General features: G+C 41.4%; 1 protein-coding gene and 1 long non-coding RNA gene across 2 annotated transcripts in view; one reads left to right on the top strand and one right to left on the bottom strand.

Annotated features, from left to right (window-relative positions):
- Positions 1–19848, bottom strand: part of LOC115862860 (uncharacterized) — a 65011-nt gene extending 45163 nt beyond the window's left edge. Inside the window, exon 1 of the long non-coding RNA XR_004043283.2 lies at positions 19468–19848. This is a non-coding gene — a long non-coding RNA (uncharacterized lncRNA). The remainder of the gene's footprint in view (positions 1–19467) is intronic.
- Positions 19849–19975: 127 nt separating this feature from the next.
- RPLP1 (ribosomal protein lateral stalk subunit P1) lies at positions 19976–22142 on the top strand. Its single transcript, XM_030875111.2, has 4 exons — positions 19976–20171; positions 20876–20950; positions 21691–21808; positions 22021–22142. The coding sequence occupies exons 1-4, from the start codon at positions 20100–20102 to the stop codon at positions 22098–22100; spliced, it is 345 nt and encodes a 114-aa protein (XP_030730971.1). The 5' UTR covers positions 19976–20099; the 3' UTR covers positions 22101–22142.
- The last annotated feature ends 687 nt before the right edge of the window (positions 22143–22829 follow it).

Here is a 22829-nt window from a genome sequence, read left to right as displayed (position 1 = left end):
CCAAACAACTAGCAAAACAGGAACTCAACCCCACCCATTAGCAGAGAGGCTGCCTAAAATCATAAGTCCACAGACACCCCAAAACACACCAGACATGGACCTGCCCACCAGAGAGACAAGATTCAGCCTCATCCACCACAACACAGGCACTAGTCCCCTCCACCAGGAAGCCTACACAACCCACTGAACCAACCTTAGCCACTGGGGACAGACAGCAAAAACAACGGGAACTACGAACCTTCAGCCTGCAAAAAGGAGACCTCAAACACAGTAAGATAAGCAAAATGAGAAGACAGAAAAATACACAGCAGATGAAGGAGCAGGATAAAAACCCACCAGACCTAACAAATGAAGAGGAACTAGGCAGTCTACCTGAAAAAGAATTCAGAATAATGATAGTAAAGATGATCCAAAATCTTGGAAATAGAACAGACAAAATGCAAGAAACATTTAACAAGGACCTAGAAGAACTAAAGATGAAACAAGCAATGATGAACAACACAATAAATGAAATGAAAAATACTCTAGATGGGATCAATAGCAGAATAACTGAGGCAGAAGAACGGATAAGTGACCTGGAAGATAAAATAGCGGAAATAACTACTGCAGAGCAGAATAAAGAAAAAAGAATGAAAAGAACTGAGGACAGTCTCAGAGACCTCTGGGACAACATTTAACGCACCAACATTCGAATTATAGGGGTTCCAGAAGAAGAAGAGAAAAAGAAAGGGACTGAGAAAATATTTGAAGAGATTATAGTTGAAAACTTCCCTAATATGGGAAAGGAAATAATCAAGTCCAGGAAGCACAGAGAGTCCCATACAGGATAAATATAAGGAGAAATACGCCACGACATATATTAATCAAACTGTCAAAAATTAAATACAAAGAAAGCATATTAAAAGCAGCAAGGGAAAAACAACAAATAACACACAAGGGAATCCCCATAAGGTTAACAGCTGATCTCTCAGCAGAAACTCTGCAAGCCAGAAAGGAGCGGCAGGACATACTGAAAGTGATGAAGGAGAAAAACCTGCAACCAAGATTACTCTACCCAGCAAGGATCTCCTTCAGATTTGATGGAGAAATTAAAACCTTTACAGACAAGCAAAAGCTGAGAGAGTTCAGCACCACCAAACCAGCTTTACAACAAATGCTAAAGGATCTTCTCTAGGCAAGAAACACAAGAGAAGGAAAAGACCTATAATAACGAACCCAAAACAATTTAGAAAATGGGAATAGGAGCATACATATCGATAATTACCTTAAATGTAAATGGACTAAATGCTCCCACCAAAAGACACAGATTAGCTGAATGGATACAAAAACAAGACCCTTATATATGCTGTCTACAAGAGACCCACTTCAGACCTAGAGACACATACAGACTGAAAGTGAGGGGATGGAAAAAGATATTCCATGCAAATGGAAACCAAAAGAAAGCTGGAGTAGCAATTCTCATATCAGACAAAATAGACTTTAAAATAAGGACTATTAAAAGAGACAAAGAAGGACAGTACATAATGATCAAGGGATCGATCCAAGAAGAAGATATAACAATTGTAAATATTTATGTACCCAACATAGGAGAACCTCAATACATAAGGCAAATACTAACAGCCATAAAAGGGGAAATCGACAGTAACACATTCATAGTAGGGGACTTAAACACCCCACTTTCACCCATGGACAGATCATCCAAAATGAACATAAATAAGGAAACGCAGGCTTTAAATGATACATTAAACACGATGGACTTAATTGATATTTATAGGGCACTCCATCCAAAAACAACAGAATACACATTTTTCTCAAGTGCTCATGGAACATTCTTCAGGATAGATCATACCTTGGGTCACAAATCAAGCCTTGGTAAATTTAAGAAAATTGAAATTGTATCAAGTATCTTTTCTGACCACAACACTATGAGACTAGATATCAATTACAGGAAAAGATCTGTAAAAAATACAAAGACATGGAGGCTAAACATACACTACTTAATAACGAAGTGATCACTGAAGAAATCAAAGAGGAAATAAAAAGTACCTAGAAAAAAATGACAATGGAGACACGACAACCCAAAACCTATGGGATGAGCAAAAGCAGTTCTAAGAGGGAAGTTTATAGCAATACAATCCTACCTTAAGAAACTGGAAACATCTCGAATAAACAACCTAATCTTGCACCTAAAGCAATTACAGAAAGAAGAACCAAAAAACCCCAAAGTTAGCAAGGAAAGAAATCATAAAGATCAGATCAGATATAAATGAAAAAGAAATGAAGGAAACGATAGCAAAGATCAATAAAACTAAAAGCTGGTTCTTTGAGAAGATAAACAAAATTGATAAACCATTAGCCAGACTCATCAAGAAAAAAAGGGAGAAGACTCAAATCAATAGAATTAGAAATGAAAAAGGAGAAGTAACAAGTGACACTGCAAAAATACAAAAGATCATGAGAGATTACTACAAGCAACTCTATGCCAATAAAATGGACAACCTGTAAGAAATGGACAAATTTTTAGAAATGCACAACGTGCCAAGACTGAATCAGGAAGAAATAGAAAATATGAACAGACCAATCACAAGCACTGAAATTGAAACTGTGATTAAAAATCTTCCAACAAGGGGGACCTTGAAGATGGCGGAAGAGTAAGACGCGGAGATCACCTTCCTCCCCACAGATACACCAGAAATACATCTACACGTGGAACAACTCCTACAGAACACCTACTGAAGGCTGGCAGAAGACCTCAGACCTCCCAAAAGGCAAGAAACTCCCTACGTACCTGGGTAGGGCAAAAGAAAAAAAAAAAAGAAAAAACAGAGACAAAAGAATAAGGACGGCACCTGCACCAGTGGGAGGGAGCTGTGAAGGAGGAAAAGTTTCTACACACTAGGAAGCCCCTTCGCGGGCGGAGACTGCGGGGGGCGGAGGGGGGAGCTTCGAAGCCGCTGAGGAGTGCACAGCAACGGGTGTGGAGGGCAAAGCGGGGAGACTGCCGCACAGAGGATCGGTGCCGACCGGCACTCACCAGCCCGAGAGGCTAGTCTGCTCACCCGCCGGGGCGGGCGGGGCTGCGAGCTGAGGCTCTGAGGCTTGGGTTTCGGTTTCGACGGAGCGCAGGGAGAGGACTGGGGTTGGCGGCTTGAACACAGCCTGAAGGGGTTAGTGCACCGCGGCTAGCCGGGAGGGAGTCCGGGGAAAAATCTACACCTGCCGAAGAGGCAAGAGACTTTTTCTTCCCTCTGTGTTTCCTGGTGCACGAGGAGAGGGGATTAAGAACGCTGCTTAAAGGCGCGGCTAAAAGCGCGGACCCCAGAGACGGGCGGGAGACGCTAAGGCTGCTGCCGCCACCAAGGGGCCTGTGTGCGAGCACAGGTCACTCTCCACACCCCTCTTCCGCGGAGCCTGTGCAGCCCGCCACTGCCAGGTTCCCGGGATCCAGGGACAACTTCCCCGGGAGAACGCACGGTGGGCCTCAGGCTAGTGCAAAGTCACGCCGGCCTTTGCCACCGCAGGCCCGCCCCGCACTCCGTGCCCCTCCCTCCCCGCCGGCCTGAGTGCGCCAGAGCCCCCGAATCAGCGGCTCCTTTAACCCCGTCCTGTCTGAGCAAAGAACAGACGCCCTCCAGCGACCTACACGCAGAGGCGGGGCCAAATCCAAAGCTGAGCCCCTGGGAGCTGTGAGAACAAAGAAGAGAAAGGGAAATCTCTCCCAGCAGCCTCAGAAGCAGCGATTAAAGCTCCACAATCAACTTCATGTACCCAGCATCTGTGGAATACATGAATACACAACAAATCATCCCAAATTAAGGAAGTGGACTTTAGGAGCAAGATCTATGATTTTTTTCCCTATTCCTCTTTTTGTGAATGTGTATGTGTATGCTTCTGTGTGAGATCTTGTCTGTATAGTCTTGCTTCCACCATTTGTCCTAGGGTTCTATCCGTCCATGGTTTTTTTTTTTAAATTTTTTTCTTAATAATCAATTTTAATAACGTTATTATACTTTACCTTCGTTCTTTCTTTCTTTCTTTCCTTCCCTCCTTTAGACAACGAATCATCCCAAATTGAGGAGGTGGTCTCTGACAGCAAGATTTATGATTTTCCCCCTTTACCTCTTTTAGTGAGGGTGTATGTGTATGCTTCTGTGTAAGATTTCGTCTGTATAGCTTTGCTTCCAACATTTGTCCTAAGGTTCTATCCGTCCCTTTTTTTTTCTAAATAAGAATTTTTTAATTCAATAACTTTATTATACTTTATTTTTACTGTATCTTCTTTCTTTCTGTCTTTTTTCCTTCTTTCCCTCCTTCCTTCCTTCCTCCCTCCCTCCCTCCTTTCTTTCCTTCTTTGCTTCTTTCTTTCTTCCTTCCTTTCCTCCTTTCCTTTTTTCTTTCCTCATACTTCTACTAATTCCCTCTACTTTTTCTCCCTTTTATTCTGAGCCGTGTGGATGAAAGGCTCTTGGTGCTCCAGCCAGGAGTCAGGGCTCTGCCTCTGAGGTAGAAGAGCAAACTTCAGGACAGTGGTCAACAAGCGACCTCCCAGCTCCACATAATATCAAACGGCGAAAATCTCCCAGAGACCTCCATCTTAACACCAGCACCCAGCTTCACTCAACGACCAGCAAGCCACAGTGCTGGACAACCTATGCCAAACAACTAGCAAGACAGGAACACAACCCCACCCATTAGCAGAGAGGCTGCCTAAAATCATAATAAGTCCACAGACACCCCAAAACACACCACCAGACGTGGACCTGCCCACCAGAAAGACAAGATCCAGCCTCATCCACCACAACACAGGCACTAGTCCCCTCCATCAGGAAGCCTACACAACCCGCTGAACCAAACTTAGCCACTGGAGACAGACATCAAAAACAGCGGGAACTACGAACCTGCAGCCTGCAAAAAGGAGACCCCAAACACAGTAAGATAAGCAAAATGAGAAGACAGAGAAACACACAGCAGATGAAGGAGCAAGATAAAAACCCACCAGACCTAACAAATGAAGAGGAAACAGCCAGTGTACCTGAAAAAGAATTCAGAATAATGATAGTAAGGATGATCCCAAATCTTGTAAATAGAATGGACAAAATGCAAGAAACAGTTAACAAGGACCTAGAAGAACTAAAGATGAAACAAGCAACGATGAACAACACAATAAATGAAATTAAAAGTACTCTAGATGGGATCAATAGCAGAATAACTGTGGCAGAAGAACGGATAAGTGACCTGGAAGATAAAATAGTGGAAATAACTACTGCAGAGCAGAATAAAGAAAAAAGAATGAAAAGAACTGAGGACAGTCTCAGAGACCTCTGGGACAACATTAAACGCACCAACATTCGAATTATAGGGGTTCCAGAAGAAGAAGAGAAAAAGAAAGGGACTGAGAAAATATTTGAAGAGATTATAGTTGAAAACTTCCCTAATATGGGAAAGGAAATAGTTAATCAAGTCCAGGAAGCACAGAGAGTCCCATACAGGATAAATACAAGGAGAAATACGCCAAGACACATATTAATCAAACTGTCAAAAATTAAATACAAAGAAAGCATATTAAAAGCAGCAAGGGAAAAACAACAAATAACACATAAGGGAATCCCCATAAGGTTAACAGCTGATCTCTCAGCAGAAACTCTGCAAGCCAGAAGGGAGTGGCAGGACATATTGAAAGTGATGAAGGAGAAAAACCTGCAGCCAAGACTACTCTACCCAGCAAGGATCTCCTTCAGATTTGATGGAGAAATTAAAACCTTTACAGACAAGCAAAAGCTGAGAGAGTTCAGCACCACCAAACCAGCTTTACAACAAATGCTAAAGGATCTTCTCTAGGCAAGAAACACAAGAGAAGGAAAAGACCTATAATAACGAACCGAAAACAATTTAGAAAATGGGAATAGGAACATACATATCGATAATTACCTTAAATGTAAATGGACTAAATGCTCCCACCAAAAGACACAGATTAGCTGAATGGATACAAAAACAAGACCCTTATATATGCTGTCTACAAGAGACCCACTTCAGACCTAGAGACACATACAGACTGAAAGTGAGGGGATGGAAAAAGATATTCCATGCAAATGGAAACCAAAAGAAAGCTGGAGTAGCAATTCTCATATCAGACAAAATAGACTTTAAAATAAGGACTATTAAAAGAGACAAAGAAGGACAGTACATAATGATCAAGGGATCGATCCAAGAAGAAGATATAACAATTGTAAATATTTATGTACCCAACATAGGAGAACCTCAATACATAAGGCAAATACTAACAGCCATAAAAGGGGAAATCGACAGTAACACATTCATAGTAGGGGACTTAAACACCCCACTTTCACCCATGGACAGATCATCCAAAATGAACATAAATAAGGAAACGCAGGCTTTAAATGATACATTAAACACGATGGACTTAATTGATATTTATAGGGCACTCCATCCAAAAACAACAGAATACACATTTTTCCCAAGTGCTCATGGAACATTCTCCAGGATACATCATATCTTGGGTCACAAATCAATCCCTGGTAAATTTAATAAATTTGAAATTGTATCAAGTATCTTTTCTGACCACAATGCCATGAGACTTGATATCAATTACAGGAAAAGATCTGTAAAAAATACAAACACATGGAGGCTAAACAATACACTACTTAATAATGAAGTGATCACTAAAGAAATCAAGAGGAAATCAAAAAATACCTAGAAACAAATGACAATGGAGACACAACGACCCAAAACCTATGGGATGCAGCAAAAGCAGTTCTAAGAGGGAAGTTTATAGCAATACAAGCCCACCTTAAGAAGCAGGAAACATCTCGAATAAACAACCTAACCTTGCACCTCAAGCAATTATAGAAAGAAGAACAAAAAAACCCCAAAGGTAGCAGAAGGAAAGAAATCATAAAGATCAGATCAGATATAAATGAAAAAGAAATGAAGGAAACGATAGCAAAGATCAATAAAACTAAAAGCTGGTTCTTTGAGAAGATAAACAAAATAGATAAACCACTAGCCAGACTCATCAAGAAAAAAAGGGAGAAGACTCAAATCAATAGAATTAGAAATGAAAAAGGAGAAGTAACAACTGACACTGCAGAAATAAAAAAGATCATGAGAGATTACTACAAGCAACTCTATGCCAATAAAATGGACAATCTGGAAGAAATGGACAAATTCTTAGAAATGCACAACGTGCCAAGACTGAATCAGGAAGAAATAGAAAATATGAACAGACCAATCACAAGCACTGAAATTGAAACTGTGATTAAAAATCTTCCAACAAACAAAAGCCCAGGACCAAATGGCTTCACAGGCGAATTCTATCAAACATTTAGAGAAGAGGTAACACCTATCCTTCTGGAACTCTTCCAAAATATAGCAAAGGGAGGAACACTCCCAAACTCCTTCTACGAGGCCACCATCACCTTGATACCAAAACCAGACAAGGATGTCACAAAGAAAGAAAGGTACAGGCCAATATCACTGATGAATATAGATGCAAAAATCCTCAACAGAATACTAGCAAACAGAAATCAACAGCACATTAAAAGGATCATACACCATGATTAAGTGGGGTTTATTCCAGGAATGCAAGGATTCTTCAATATACGCAAATCTATCAATGTGATACACCATATTAACAAATTGAAGGAGAAAAACCATATGATCAACTCAATAGATGCAGAGAAAGCTTTTGACAAAATTCAACACCCATTTATGATAAAAACCCTGCAGAAAGTAGGCCTAGAGGGAACTTTCCTCAACATAAAAAAGGCCATATATGACAAGCCCACAGCAAACATAATCCTCAATGGTGAAAAACTGAAAGCATTTCCACTAAGATCAGGAACAAGAGAAGGTTGGCCACTCTCACCACTCTTATTCAACATAGTTTTGGAAGTTTTAGCCACAGCAATCAGAGAAGAAAAGGAAATAAAAGGAATCCAAATCGGAAAAGAAGAAGTAAAGCTGTCACTGTTTGCAGATGACATGATACTATACATAGAGAATCCTAAAGATGCTACCAGAAAATTACTAGAGGTAACCAATAAATTTGGTAAAGTGGCAGGATACAAAATTAATGCACAGAAATCTCTGGCATTCCTATATACTAATGATGAAAAATCTGAAAGTGAAATCAAGAAAACACTCCCATTTACCATTGCAACAAAAAGAATAAAATATCTAGGAATAAACCTACCTAAGGAGACAAAAGACCTATATGCAGAAAATTATAAGACACTGATGAAAGGAATTAAAGATGATACAAACAGATGGAGAGATATACCATGTTCTTGGATTGGAAGAATCAACATTGTGAAAATGACTCTACTACCCAAAGCAATCTATAGATTCAATGCAATCCCTATCAAACTACCACTGGCATTTTTCACAGAACTAGAACAAAAAATTTTGCAATTTGTATGGAAACACAAAAGACCCCGAATAGGCAAAGCAATCTCGAGAACGAAGAAAGGAACTGGAGGAATCAGGCTTCCTGACTTCAGACTATACTACAAAGCTACAGTAATCAAGACAGTATGGTACTGGCACAAAAACAGAAATATAGATCAATGGAACAGGGTAGAAAGCCCAGAGATAAACCCACGCACATATGGACACCTTATCTTTGATAAAGGTGGCAGGAATGTACAATGGAGAAAGGACAGCCTCTTCAATAAGTGGTGCTGGGAAAACTGGACAGCTACATGTAAAAGTATGAGATTAGATCACTCCCTAACACAATACACAAAAATAAGCTCAAAATGGATTAAAGACCTAAATGTAAGGCCAGAAACTATCAAACTCTTAGAGGAAAACATAGGCAGAACACTCTATGACATAAATCACAGCAGGATCCTTTCTGACCCACCTCCTAGAGTAATGGAAATAAAAACAAAAATAAACAAAGGGGATCTAATGAAACTTCAAAGATTTTGCACAGCAAAGGAAACCATAAACAAGACCAAAAGACAACCCTCAGAATGGGAGAAAATATTTGCAAATGAAGCAACCGACAAAGGATTAATCTCCAAAATTTACAAGCAGCTCATGCAGCTCAATAACAAAAAAACAAACAACCCAATCCAAAAATGGGCAGAAGACCTAAACAGACATTTCTCCAAAGAAGATATACAGACTGCCAACAAACACATGAAAGAATGCTCAACATCATTAATCATTAGAGAAATGCAAATCAAAACTACGATGAGATATCATCTCACACCAGTCAGAATGGCCATCATCAAAAAATCTAGAAACAATAAATGCTGGAGAGGGTGTGGAGAAAAGGGAACACTCTTGCACTGCTGGTGGGAATGTGAATTGGTTCAGCCACTATGGAGAACAGTATGGAGGTTCCTTAAAAAACTACAAATAGAACTACCATATGACCCAGCAATCCCATTACTGGGCATATACCCTGAGAAAACCAAAATTCAAAAAGAGTCATGTACCAAAATGTTCATTGCAGCTCTATTTACAATAGCCCGGAGATGGAAACAACCTAAGTGTCCATCATCGGATGAATGGATAAAGAAGATGTGGCACATATATACAATGGAATATTACTCAGCCATACAAGAAACGAAATTGAGCTATTTGTAATGAGGTGGATAGACCTAGAGTCTGTCATACAGAGTGAAGTAAGTCAGAAAGAAAAAGACAAATACCGTATGCTAACATATATATATGGAATTGAAGAAAAGAAAAATGTCATGAAGAACCTAGGGGTAAGGCAGGAATAAAGACGCAGACCTCCTAGAGAACGGACTTGAGGTTATGGGGAGGGGGAAGGGTGAGCTGTGACAGGGTGAGAGAGAGTCATGGACATATACACACTAACAAACGTAGTAAGGTAGATAGCTAGTGGGAAGCAGCCGCATGGCACAGGGATATTGGCTCGGTACTTTGTGACAGCCTGGAGGGGTGAGATAGGGAGGGTGGGACTGAGGGAGACGCAAGAGGGAAGACATATGGGAACATATGTTTATGTATGACTGATTCACTTCGTTATAAAGCAGAAACTAACACACCATTGTAAAGCAATTATACCCCAATAAAGATGTTAAAAAAAAAAAAAAATCTTCCAACAAACAAAAGCCCAGGACCAGATGACTTCACAGGCGAATTCTATCAAACATTTAGAGAAGAGCTAACACCTATCCTTCTCAAACTCTTCCAAAATATAGCAGAGGGAGGAACATACCCAAACTCATTCTACAAGGCCCCCATCACCCTGATACCAAAACCAGACAAGGATGTCACAAAGAAAGAAAACTACAGGCCAATATTACTGATGAACATAGATGCAAAAATCCTCAACAAAATACTAGCAAACAGAATCCAACAGCACATTAAACGGATCATACACCATGATTAAGTGGGGTTTATTCCAGGAATGCAATAATTCTTCAATACACATAAATCAATCAATGTGATAAACCATATTAACAAACTGAAGGAGAAAATCCATATGATCATCTCAATAGATGCAGAGAAAGCTTTTGACAAAATTCAACACCCATTTATGATTAAAAAAACCCTGCAGAAAGTAGGCCTAGAGGGAACTTTCCTCAACATAATGCCATATATGACAAACTCATAGCCAACATCATCTTCAATGGTGAAAAACTGAAAGCATTTCCACTAAAATCAGGAACAAGACAAGGTTGCCTACTCTCACCACTCTTATTCAATACGGTCTTGGAAGTTTTAGCTACAGCAATCAGAGAAGAAAAGGAAATAAAAGGAATCCAAATCGGAAAAGAAGAAGTAAAGCTGTCACTGTTTGCAGATGACATGATACTATACATAGAGAATCCTAAAGATGCTACCAGAAAACTACTAGAGCTAATCAATGAATCTGATAAAGTAGCAGGATACAAAATTAATGCACAGAAATCTCTGGCATTCCTATACACTAATGATGAAACATCTGAAAGTGAAATCAAGAAAACACTCCCATTTACCATTGCAACAAAAAGAATAAAATATCTAGGAATAAACCTACCTAAGGAGACAAAAGACCTGTATGCAGAAAATTATAAAACACTGATGAAAGAAATTAAAGATGATACAAACAGATGGAGAGATATACCATGTTCTTGGATTGGAAGAATCAACATTGTGAACATGACTCTACCACCCAAAGCAATCTACAGATTGAATGCAATCCCTATCAAACTACCACTGGCATTTTTCACAGAACTAGAACAAAAAATTTTGCAATTTGTATGGAAACACAAAAGACCCCAAATAGCCAAAGCAATCTTGAGAACGAAAAATGGAGCTGGAGGAATCAGGCTTCCTGACTTCAGACTATACTACAAAGCTACAGTAATCAAGACAGTATGGTACTGGCACAAAAACAGAAAGATAGATCAATGGAACAGGATAGAAAGCCCAGAGAGAAACCCACGCACATATGGTCACCTTATCTTTGACAAAGGAGGCAGGAATGTACAGTGGAGAAAGAACAGCCTCTTCAATAAGCAGTGCTGGGAAAACTGGACAGCTACATGTAAAAGTATGAGATTAGATCACTCCCTAACACCATACACAAAAATAAGCTCAAAATGGATTAAAGACCTAAATGTAAGGCCAGAAACTATCAAACTCTTAGAGGAAAACATAGGCAGAACACTCTATGACATAAATCACAGCAAGATCCTTTTTGACCCAGCTCCTAGAGAAATGGAAATCAAAAGAAAAAATAAACAAATGGGACCTAATGAAATTTCAAAGCTTTTGCACAGCAAAGGAAACCATAAACAAGACCAAAGACAACCCTCAGAATGGGAGAAAATATTTGCAAATGAAACAACTGACGAAGGATTAATATTCAAAATTTACAAGCAGCTCATGCAGTTCAATAACAAAAAAACAAACAACCCAATCCAAAAATGGGCAGAAGACCTAAATAGACATTTCTCCAAAGAAGATATACAGACTGCCAACAAACACATGAAAGAATGTTCAACATCATTAATCATTAGAGAAATGCAAATCAAAACTACAATGAGATATCATCTCACACCAGTCAGAATGGCCATCACCAAAAAATCTAGAAACAATAAATGCTGGAGAGGGTGTGGAGAAAAGGGCACACTCTTGCACTGCTGGTGGGAATGTGAATTGGTACAGCCACTATGGAGAACAGTATGGAGGTTCCTTAAAAAACTACAAATAGAACTACCATATGACCCAGCAATCCCACTACTGGGCATATACCCTGAGAAAACCATAATTCAAAAAGAGTCACGTACCAAAATGTTCATTGCAGCTCTATTTACGATAGCCAGGAGATGGAGACAACCTAAGGGCCCATCATCGGATGAATGGCTAAAGAAGATGTGGCACGTATATACTCAGCCATAAAAAGAAAGGAAATTGAGCTATTTGTAATGAGGTGGATAGACCTAGAGTCTGTCATACAGAGTGAAGTAAGTCAGAAAGAGAGCGACAAATACCGTATGCTAACACATATATATGGAATTTAAGAAAAAATATGTCATGAAGAACCTAGGGGTAAGACAGGAATAAAGACACAGACCTACTGGAGAAAGGACTTGAGGATACTGGGAGGGGGAAGGGTGAGCTGTGACAAAGCGAGGGAGAGGCATGGACATATATACACTACCAAACGTAAGGTAGATAGCTAGTGGGAAGCAGCCGCATAGCACAGGGAGATCAGCTCGGTGCTTTGTGACCGCCTGGAGGGGTGGGATAGGGAGGGTGGGAGGGAGGGAGATGCAAGAGGGAAGAGATATGGGAACATATGTATATGTATAACTGATTCACTTCGTTATAAAGCAGAAACTAACACACCATTGTAAAGCAATTATACTCCAATAAAGATGTTTTTAAAAAAAACAAAAAAACTCCCCAGAGAGTGGGCATAGAGGGAACCTACCTCAACATAATAAAGGCCATATACGACAAACGCATTGCAAACATCATTCTCAATGGTGAAAAACTGAAAGCATTCCGTCTAAGATCAGGAACAAGCAAGGATGTCCACTCTCGCCACTATTATTCAACATAGTTTTGGAAATCCTAGTCACGGCAATCAGAGAAGGAAAAGAAATAAAAGGAATCTAAACTGGAAAAGAAGAAGTAAAACTGTCACTGTTTGCAGATGACATGATACTATACATTCAGAATCCTAAAGATGGCACCAGAAAACTACTACAGCTAATCAATCAATTTGGTAAAGTTGCAGGATACAAAATTAATGCACAGAAATCTCTTGCATTCCTATATACTAATGATGAAAAGTCGGAAAGAGAAATTAAGGAAACGCTCCCATCTACCATTGCAACAAAAAGAATAAAATACCTAGGAATAAACTTACGTAGGTTAAGGCAGAAGACCTGTAAGCAGAAAACTGTAAGACAATGCTGAAAGAAATTAAAGATGATGCAAACAGATGGAGAGATATACCATGTTCTTGTATTGGAAGAATCAATATTGTGAAAATGACTATATGATCCAAAGCAATCTACAAATTCAATGCAATCCCTAGCAAATTACCAGTGGCATTTTTTACAGAACTAGAACAAAAACTCTTAAAATTTCAGTGGAGACACAAAAGACCCTGAATAGGCAAAGCAGTCTTGATGGGAAAAAACGGAGCTGGAGTAATCAGACTCCCTGATTTCAGACTACACTACAAAGCTACAGTCATCAAGATAATATGGTACTGGCACAAAAACAGAAATATAGAACAATGGAACAAGACAGAAAGCCCAGAGATAAACCTATGCATCTATGGTCAACTAATCTGTAACGAAGGAGGCAAGGATATACAATGGAGGAAAAACAGTCTCTTCAATAAGTGGAGCTGGGAAAACTGGACAGCTACATGTAAAAGAATGAAATTAGAACAGTCCGTAACACCATCCACAAAAATAAACTCAAAGTGGATTAGAGACCTAAATCTAAGACTGGACACTATAAAACTCTTAGAGGAAAACATAGGAAGAACACTCTGTGACATAAATCACAGCAAGATCTTTTTTGATCCACCTCCTAGAGTAATGGAAATAAAAACAAAAATAAACAAATGGGACCTAATGAAACTTCAAGGCTTTTGCAAAGCAATGGAAACTACAAACAAGACGAAAAGACAACCCTCAGAATAGGAGAAAATATTTGCAAACGAATTAATGGACAACGGATTAATCTCCAAAATATATAAACAGCTCATGCAGCTCAATATCAAAAAAACAAACAGCCCAATCAAAAATTGGCAGAAGACCTAAATAGACATTTCTCCGAAGAAGACATACAGATGGCCAAGAGGCACATGAAAAGCTACTCAACATCACTAATTACTAGAGAAATGCAAATCAAAACTACAACGAGGTATCACCTCACACCAGTTAGAATGGGCATCATCAGAAAAATCTACAAACAACAAATGCTGGAGAGGGTGTGGAGAAAAGGAAACCCTCTTGCACTGTTGGTGGGAATGTAAATTGATACAGCCACGATGGAGATCAGTGTGAAGGTTCCTTAAAAACCTAAAAATAGAATTACCACGTGACCCAGCAATCCCACTACTGGGCACATACCCAGAGAAAACCATAATTCAAAAAGACACATGCGCCCCAATGTTCACTGCAGCACTATTTACAACAGCCAGGTCACGGAAGTAACCTAAATGCCCCTGGACAGACAAATGGATAAAGAAGATGTGGGACATATATACAATGGAATATTACTCAGCCATAAAAAGGAACGAATTGGGTCATTTGTAGAGACGTGGATGCATCTAGAGACTATCATACAGAGAGAAGTAAGTCAGAAAAAGAAAAACAAATATTGTATATTAATGCATATATGTGGAGCCTAGAAAAATGGTACAGATGAACCAGTTTGCAGGGCAGAAGTTGAGACACAGATGTAGAGAACAAACGTATGGACACCACGGGGGGAAAGTGGCAGGGGAGATTGGGATTGACATATACATACTAATATGTATAAAATGGATAACTAATAAAAACCTGCTGTATAAAATAAATAAAATTCAAAAAAGAGAAAGACAAATACCATATGGTATTCCTTATATGTGGGATCTAAAATATGACACAAATAAGTTTATCTATGAAACAGAAACAGAGTCACAGACACAGAGAACAGACTTGTGGTTGCCAGTGGGGAGGCGGTTGGAGGACGGATGGACTGGGAAGTTGGGGTTAGCAGATGTAAGCTTTTATATACAGAATGGATAAACAACAAGGTCCTACTGTATAGCACAGGGAACTATATTCAATATCCTATGATAAACCATAATGGAAAAGTATGTTAAGAAAAAGAATGTACATATATGTATAAAGGAATCACTTTGCTGTACAGCACAAATTAACACAACATTGTAAAACAACTACAATAAAAAAAACTATTTCTTATTAGTATAGTTTAAAATGGGAAAAATCTTGTTTTACTGTGTGTTGATATGTATTATACTCACCAGATCGGTTTTTTGTTAAGTACACTGGTGAGGGAAGTATGTTTTGGACTGATTCATTCTGGCTTTGGAAATGTTTGAATTTTTCAATAACTTTATGTTTTCCCTCCCAGATTCCACTATAATTGCTTCCTAGATTTAGATGAACACTCAAAACAACTTTTATTTTTAGAAACCTTGATAGTGTTTTTTTTAAAAAGCTTTCTAAAAAGTTTGGGATATTAAGATATGTTTACATTTGTGGCTAAGATGAACCCAAGTGGGACTCTAAATTGGGGGATTCCAATGGAAATGTTTGGTCAGGGATGATGAGATAACGGCATTGATTAAACAAAGCAGGCTCCTGGGGAAAACAAAAAACAAAAAACTGAATCACCTTTCCAGGAAACTAGGCAAATTCCAAGAGGGAAATAACTGATGAAATGTAAAGATTACCATTTTGTTAGTAGGAGTTAAATTTAAGGTTCAGATATGTAATAAATGATACACATACACGTTGCAGACAATTCAAAACATCAAAAATAAAGGAAAAGTTAAGACACTGATGAAAGACCGAAGACCCAAATAAATGGAAAGCTATTCCATGCTCATGGTTGTAAGAATACTGATAAAATGTCCCTACTACCCAAAGCAATCTACAGATTCAATGCAATCCTTGTCAAAATTCCAATGGCATTTTTCACAGAAATAAAACAATCCTAAAATTTATATGGAACCACAACACATCCTGAATAGCCAAAGCAATCTTGATAAAGAAGAACAAAGCTGGAGACATCACAAAGCTATAGTAATCAAACAGTATAAAAACAAACACATAGATCCATGGAACAGAATAGAGAGCCCAGAAATAAACTCATGCATATACAGTCAATTAATTTATGACAGAGGAGCTAAGAATATACAATATTCAATAATTGCTGTTGGGAAACTAGACAGCCACATGCAAAAGAATGAAAGACCACTATCTTACACAATACACAAAAAATTACCTCAAAACGGATTAAAGAACTGAATGTAAAGCCTGAAACCATAAAACTCCTAGAAGAAAGCATAAAGCAGTAAGCTCCTTGTCACAGGTCTCGGTGATGATTTTTTGGATCTGACTCCAAAAGCAAAGGCAATAAAAGCAAAAACAAATTAGTGGGACTGCAACAGACTAAAAAGCATCTGCATTGAAAAGGAAACCATCAACAAAATGAAAACGCAACCTACTGAATGGGAAAAGACATTTGCAAATCATGTACCTGACAAAGAGTTAATATCCAAAATATATTAAAAACTCATACAACTCGGGCTTCCCTGGTGGCGCAGTGGTTGAGAGTCCGCCTGCCGATGCAGGGGACACGGGTTCGTGCCCCGGTCCGGGAAGATCCCATATGCCGCGGAGCGGCTGGGCCCGTGAGCCATGGCCGCTGAGCCTGCGCGTCTGGAGCCTGTGCTCCGCAACGGGAGAGGCCACAACAGTGAGAGGCCCACGTACTGCAAAAAAACCCAAAAAAACAAAAAACCAAACTCATACAACTCAATAACAAAAAAACAAACAATCAAATTAAAAAACAGGCAGATCTGAATAGGTATTTTTTCAAAGAAGACATACAGATGGGAAACAGGTGCTTGAAAAGGTGCTCAACATCACTAACAATCAGGGAAACACAAACCACAATGAGCTATCACCTCCCACCTGTTAAGAATGGCTATCATCAACAAGAGCTAACACGTGTTGGTGAAGATGTGGAGAAAGGGAACCCTTACGCACTGTTGGTGGGAATGTAAATTGGTGCAGGCGCTACAGAAAACAGTACAGAGGTTCCTTCAAAAATTAAAACTACTATTATCTGGCCCACACCCAAACCCACAGCACTGGATTCCGAACACGGCCCGGGCAGGTGTGGCAGCGCCCCCTTGACATGAAGCGGCCTGCGTGGCCAGGGAACCCCACGGCCCCGTCAGGACAGTGTGGCATTGCCAGCCAACTCTAGATATAGCGCACCAGGTAGTGCCCCGTCCACTTGCCCCACTGCTGGGCAGGAGATGCACTTGTTTGGGGTCTACCGTGTCTGGGCACAAACGGCTCCCCTTAAACTGCCACCCAAGGGCACAGCAGGACAATGGCCTCTGCCCTGTGCCCCTCATTCTCTGACTCCCTCAGTGGCCCAGAGGCTGCCTCCCACCGGGCTCTCTGGCTGCATCCCCACACCTCGTTGGGGAGTGCCTTCTCACCTGGCCTGTTCCTGCTAGTTAGAAAGAGCTGCATAGATCAGTCCCCATCCAGTTTGTACAGTCTTTGTAACTACTCCCCCCCCAAACCCACCCCCTTCGGTTCTGCCTGGGACTGGACTGGGTCCGCCATGCCAGCCCTTTTGGACGTAACTCCTGTAGTATCTGCTTTGACCCCTGCCCCAGTCTTTGCTCCCTGGGTCCCCTGTCCTCTGGACTGGAAGTTAAGGAAGGCTGCATGGAGGAAGCAGCTGCTCTCACTATTCAGTGTAAGTGGGAGGGTGTCTTGGCAGACAAGGGTGCTTCCCTACGTACGGGCTTACCAGCAGCCCTGGCCCACTGGGACAGCTTCGATGCAGGAGGGTGGGGTGCAGGGCCTCCTCACTAGTCTCTGCTCCCTTCCAGGCACTTGCCTGCTGCATTAGCAGCCAGTCTTGTTTGGGCCCACGCTGCCCTCCCCTCTGCTCTTCAGCAGTCCTGCCTCCATGTCCACTCGTGCACTTGGCTGCTTCAGCACTCACGCCCAGCGCTGTAAGACTTGTGTCTCTGAATGGACTGTGAGCCCCTAGGGCAGGGCTCTGTCAGTCAACCATGTGTCCCTGCTACACATCGGTGCTATTAAACATGCGTTAGATCCATGGGGGGAAAAAAAAAATCCAAAAGTTCTGAGTATTTACTAGAAGACAATGAAAAACACTAACTTGAAAAGATACCTGCACTCCCATATTCACTGCAGCATTATTTACAATCTCCAATGCATGGAAACGACCTAAGCGTCCACCAACGGATGAATGGATAAGGAAAATGTGATGGAATACTATTCAGCAAAAAAAGAATAAACTCTTGCCATCTGAGACAACACAGGTGGAACTTGAGAGCGTTATGCTAAGTGAAATAAGTAAATAAGTCAGAGAAAGGCAAATACCGTATGACCTCATTATATGTGGAATCTAAACAAACAGACAAAAAACAAACTAAAAAACCAAAAACAAGCTCATAGATACAGGAAACAGATTTGTGGTTGCCCGAGGTGGGGATGCGGGGCTGAGTGAAATTGGTGAAGGGGGATCAAAGCTACAAATTTCCAGTTATAAAATAAATAAGTCATGGGGATGTAAGGTACAGCATGGTGACTACTGTTAATAATGTACCACACACTGAAAAGTTGCTTACAGAGTAGACCTCATCACACACAAATAAATTTGTTCTCTATGTATGATTGATGGATGTTAATTAGACTTACTATGATGATCGCTTCCCAATATAAACGAATAGCGAATATCATGTCGTACACCTGAAACTAATATATCAATTATACCTCAATTTAAAAAATTCTAAAGAAAACCTCTCAGCATGAACCCAACACCTGTTTCGTTAGCTTCAAAGGACACAAAAAGGCAATACAGCACCTAGCCAGACAGCAGTTACATCAAGAGGTCTTTTAACATCACAAGTACAGTTTCAAGGCGTTTACATCCAACCACGGGGTTCCTTATTTACAAAAAAAAAAAAAAAAAAATGAACCTGAAGTGGAAAGTTCCCCTATATTCCTAATATACCTTTTAATGCTTTGGGGAAAAAAAAAGACAAAATTTACTCATAATCCCCAAACCCATCCCTCTCTGCACACACAAGAAGGAAGCACTGAATTTAGGTTCCTAGATTCCAAATCCAGGCTCGGCCTCGTAGTAACTGCGGAATCTTGTGTAGTTACCGGGCATACACCTTAGTTTTGCCACCCACAAAATGGAGATAATAGTACTTACCTCTTATGCTGGGTGAGGATTAAATGAATCCTTGCAGAGTGTGGCTCAGTGCCTGGGTCACAGTAGGCGCTCAAATGCCTCTGCTACAGTAACGTTGCAGGTTTCTCATTTTCTCCTATATTCACTTAGTATTTTATCCGAGAAGCTGCGCTAAGCACCGGGACCTCCAGGTTAAAACCTATTTCCTGCTCTTCAGCAGGTCACTGCCTGCTCAAACACTCTCACACGGGCTACAGCAGGTACGAGTGATACCTATTTATCTAGGTAACTTTTTGCTAAAAATATTTTTACTGTTCACAAGCTGAGTTTTTACCCAAGCCACGGGAACCGGCGTCTGCAAACGCCTAGCAACTTTTTGAACCCGCAAACGAGCGAGATACGCGTTTGCGCAGGCGTCTTTGGTGTGTTGTCGCGAGAGGCTCTAGTCCCGCCTCTTCCGGCAAGTTCGGGCGCCGATTGGTCCGCGTGGCCTGTATAAGAGGCTGCGCGAAGGCGGGAACTTCCTTTTCCTCAGTTTCCGCTAAGGTGCTCGGTCCTTCCGAGGAAGCTAAGGCCGCGTTGGGGTGAGGCCCTCACTTCATCCGGCGACTAGCACCGCGCCCGGCAGACCCTGCCTAGCCCTCGCCCGCACCATGGCCTCCGTCTCGGAGCTCGCCTGCATCTACTCGGCCCTCATCCTACACGACGATGAGGTGACGGTCACGGTGAGTGCGGGCGTGGGCCGGTGGCGGGGTACAGGTTACCCGCCCTCGCAGGCGTCCGGGGCGGACTCTTCTGGCCGGAGCCGCGGCCATCGACACCCCGACGGAGGGGGACGGGCGGGACGGGAGCTCATCGGGTGGTCCCATGTGCGGGCGGCCTGGGGCCTCGGCCACGTGCCCGCCCCGGAGGGAGTGGCTTTTACTTGGCGGCGGCGGCGCGCTCCGGTTTTGACAATCTCTAATTTGTGCAACACGTGGGCAGCCTCATCCGCAGCTAGAAAATGCTCCAGGACGCTTTATACCTCCATTTGGTGTGATTTCCTTTCGTGTTCTTGAGAAGACCCCCTGGGGCCTGGCTGCGTGGTGTGGAGGCTCTGCTCCACCTCTGGCCTTGCCTCACAACTTAAAATAGCAGCGTGACTTGGGCAGGTCCCAGCCTGTGAAGTGGCAGCGATGAACTCGAGGCCGTGCAAAGTACCTGGCACACAAGAGCAGAGGCTTTTTTTTTTTTTTTTTTTTGCCTTTAGAGTGTAAGAAAGAGTCGTCTTAAATTAGCATACATGCGATGCCGGTAGAATATTTGAACTGGGTAAACGTAGTTTGGTACCCACGTTAAGAGTGATTTGCTTTCAGTTTGCAGTATTTCGGAGACATTTACGAAAGCTAAACTTTGCTGTATGATGGATTGCCGTTTTTATTTGTTTTAGGAGGATAAGATCAATGCCCTCATTAAAGCAGCCGGTGTAAATGTTGAACCTTTCTGGCCAGGCTTGTTTGCAAAGGTAAGGTGATGGTGGCAGTGATTTGGAGAAGTAAATTTTGGAAGACCGTTAAGTCAGGTGCTTATGCTAAACTCCAGAAGTGCCAGAATCCCACTGGACTTGTCCAAGTATGAGCAATGATTTCCTCACATTTCTATCTCTGGGAGCGAATTAAGGTTTTGCTTTGTCATGACTTTGTCTTTTTCTCTTGGTCTCAGACTCTGCTGTCTCTTTCCTTGTGTTCTAAAATCATGAGGAAAATATATTAACCAGGTCATTCCTTCATAAAAGGGTCACCCAGGAGGTAATACCACCTGTGCCGTTCCAAGTAAATCCTGCCAGCATGGTGATGGCCTTTTATTGACCACTTATTTTGTGTTGGAATATAAAAGACTAATGAAAACCGGATTCCTACCCAAGGAACTTAGCACTGGCTACCTTGTGTAGGTTACTTAATCGCTGGCAAGTGAAACTGATAGCCTCTAACTATTCAGCTTGTGTCCTTCAACCGTGAGACTTGAAAGATTGGACACATTGTTCCTAAATCATCGTCAGTGAATTCCCTTGGGAAAAGTCCTAGAAGTGCATAGTAGTATAAAAAATTGAATTCACTCTAAGGAGGAGTCATGAACTGTGGAAAGCATCCTGGTTTGAGTGTTTAAGGAAGCTTGAAATTTCTCCTAGCAAGTTAAGCCAGCATTTTGGTGCTGGAACAAAAGGACAGGACTAAGCATTTACCTACATATGCGTATGTATTGCAGGCTTTGGCCAATGTCAACATCGGGAGCCTCATCTGCAATGTGGGGGCAGGTGGACCTGCCCCAGCAGCTGGTGCTGCACCAGCAGGAGGTCCTGCCCCCTCCACCACTGCTGCCCCAGGTAGGAAACTTGGTATCAGAGCGTGGAGATTAGAAGTATTATAGGCAAAATTGTTCTTCATTTGCTAAGAGTAGATGATGTATAGAAATCTTAAAACCAGAGGCATAGTTTGATGAGGGGAATCTAGGGTATTTTTGACCACGAAAGTTGAAGGGCCTGGAGCTCTTGGAATTTTTAGAGAGGTAACTGACTATTTTCTGTTTTGTTTTTAGCTGAGGAGAAGAAAGTGGAAGCAAAGAAAGAAGAATCTGAAGAGTCTGATGATGACATGGGCTTTGGTCTTTTTGACTAAACCTCTTTAGTAGCACATTCAATAAAAAGCTGAGTTCTTTGCTGCTGTTCGTCTTACTGATAGTTCTGGGGATGTGTTGTGTAAAGATGAACTTTGGCTTTCAGTGGTGTCTTCCTGAAAGAAGCAGCTGGGTGCAGCATTGAGAACTGCATGGAGACGCAGGAGGAGAAAGGTTCAGAGCAGACACCTTGTCCGGACTCCCCGCATGACTTCATGATTACAGGCTCTGTCCTCTAGACCTGAATAAGAGTCACTGTTGGGGGTGATCCAGGCCTCAGATTTTTGAAAATCTAACATGAAGTAGCTTTGGGGGAAGAGGTGATTGAATGGTGGTATGAAGTGGAAATCGGTTTGCTTTTCAAAATGCCAGGGCCACCCTAGAACTTGGATTTATATAACATGATTCTTGTGTATTCAGAGCATGTTAGGTGCCAGGCACTTGGGACATCTGTGCAATTAATAGATGGGGACATGGGATTGGGGAGTTGAGCAGGACATTCTGGCCCCGACCGCCCTCACTCCAGCATACAGGACCATTTGTACATGTTACTATAGCCATTTGGGCAAGTGGCTGGTGTATCTTGTAAAATTGGACATCCAAGATACATCTCTGGTAATGTTTAAAGCAGTGCTGAAAAATAAAACTCAAAGGTCCATCAAATAAGTGGCCCTCAGTTATCAGCGGTGGAAACTACAGATATGGAGGAATTCTTAACAGGGTGAGATTTA

The sequence above is a fragment of the Globicephala melas genome, chromosome 2, assembly GCF_963455315.2.
Source record: "Globicephala melas chromosome 2, mGloMel1.2, whole genome shotgun sequence".
Taxonomy (NCBI): domain Eukaryota; kingdom Metazoa; phylum Chordata; class Mammalia; order Artiodactyla; family Delphinidae; genus Globicephala; species Globicephala melas.
The sequence above is the reverse complement of the archived record's forward strand: the minus strand, read 5'-3'. Positions and strand labels throughout refer to the sequence as shown.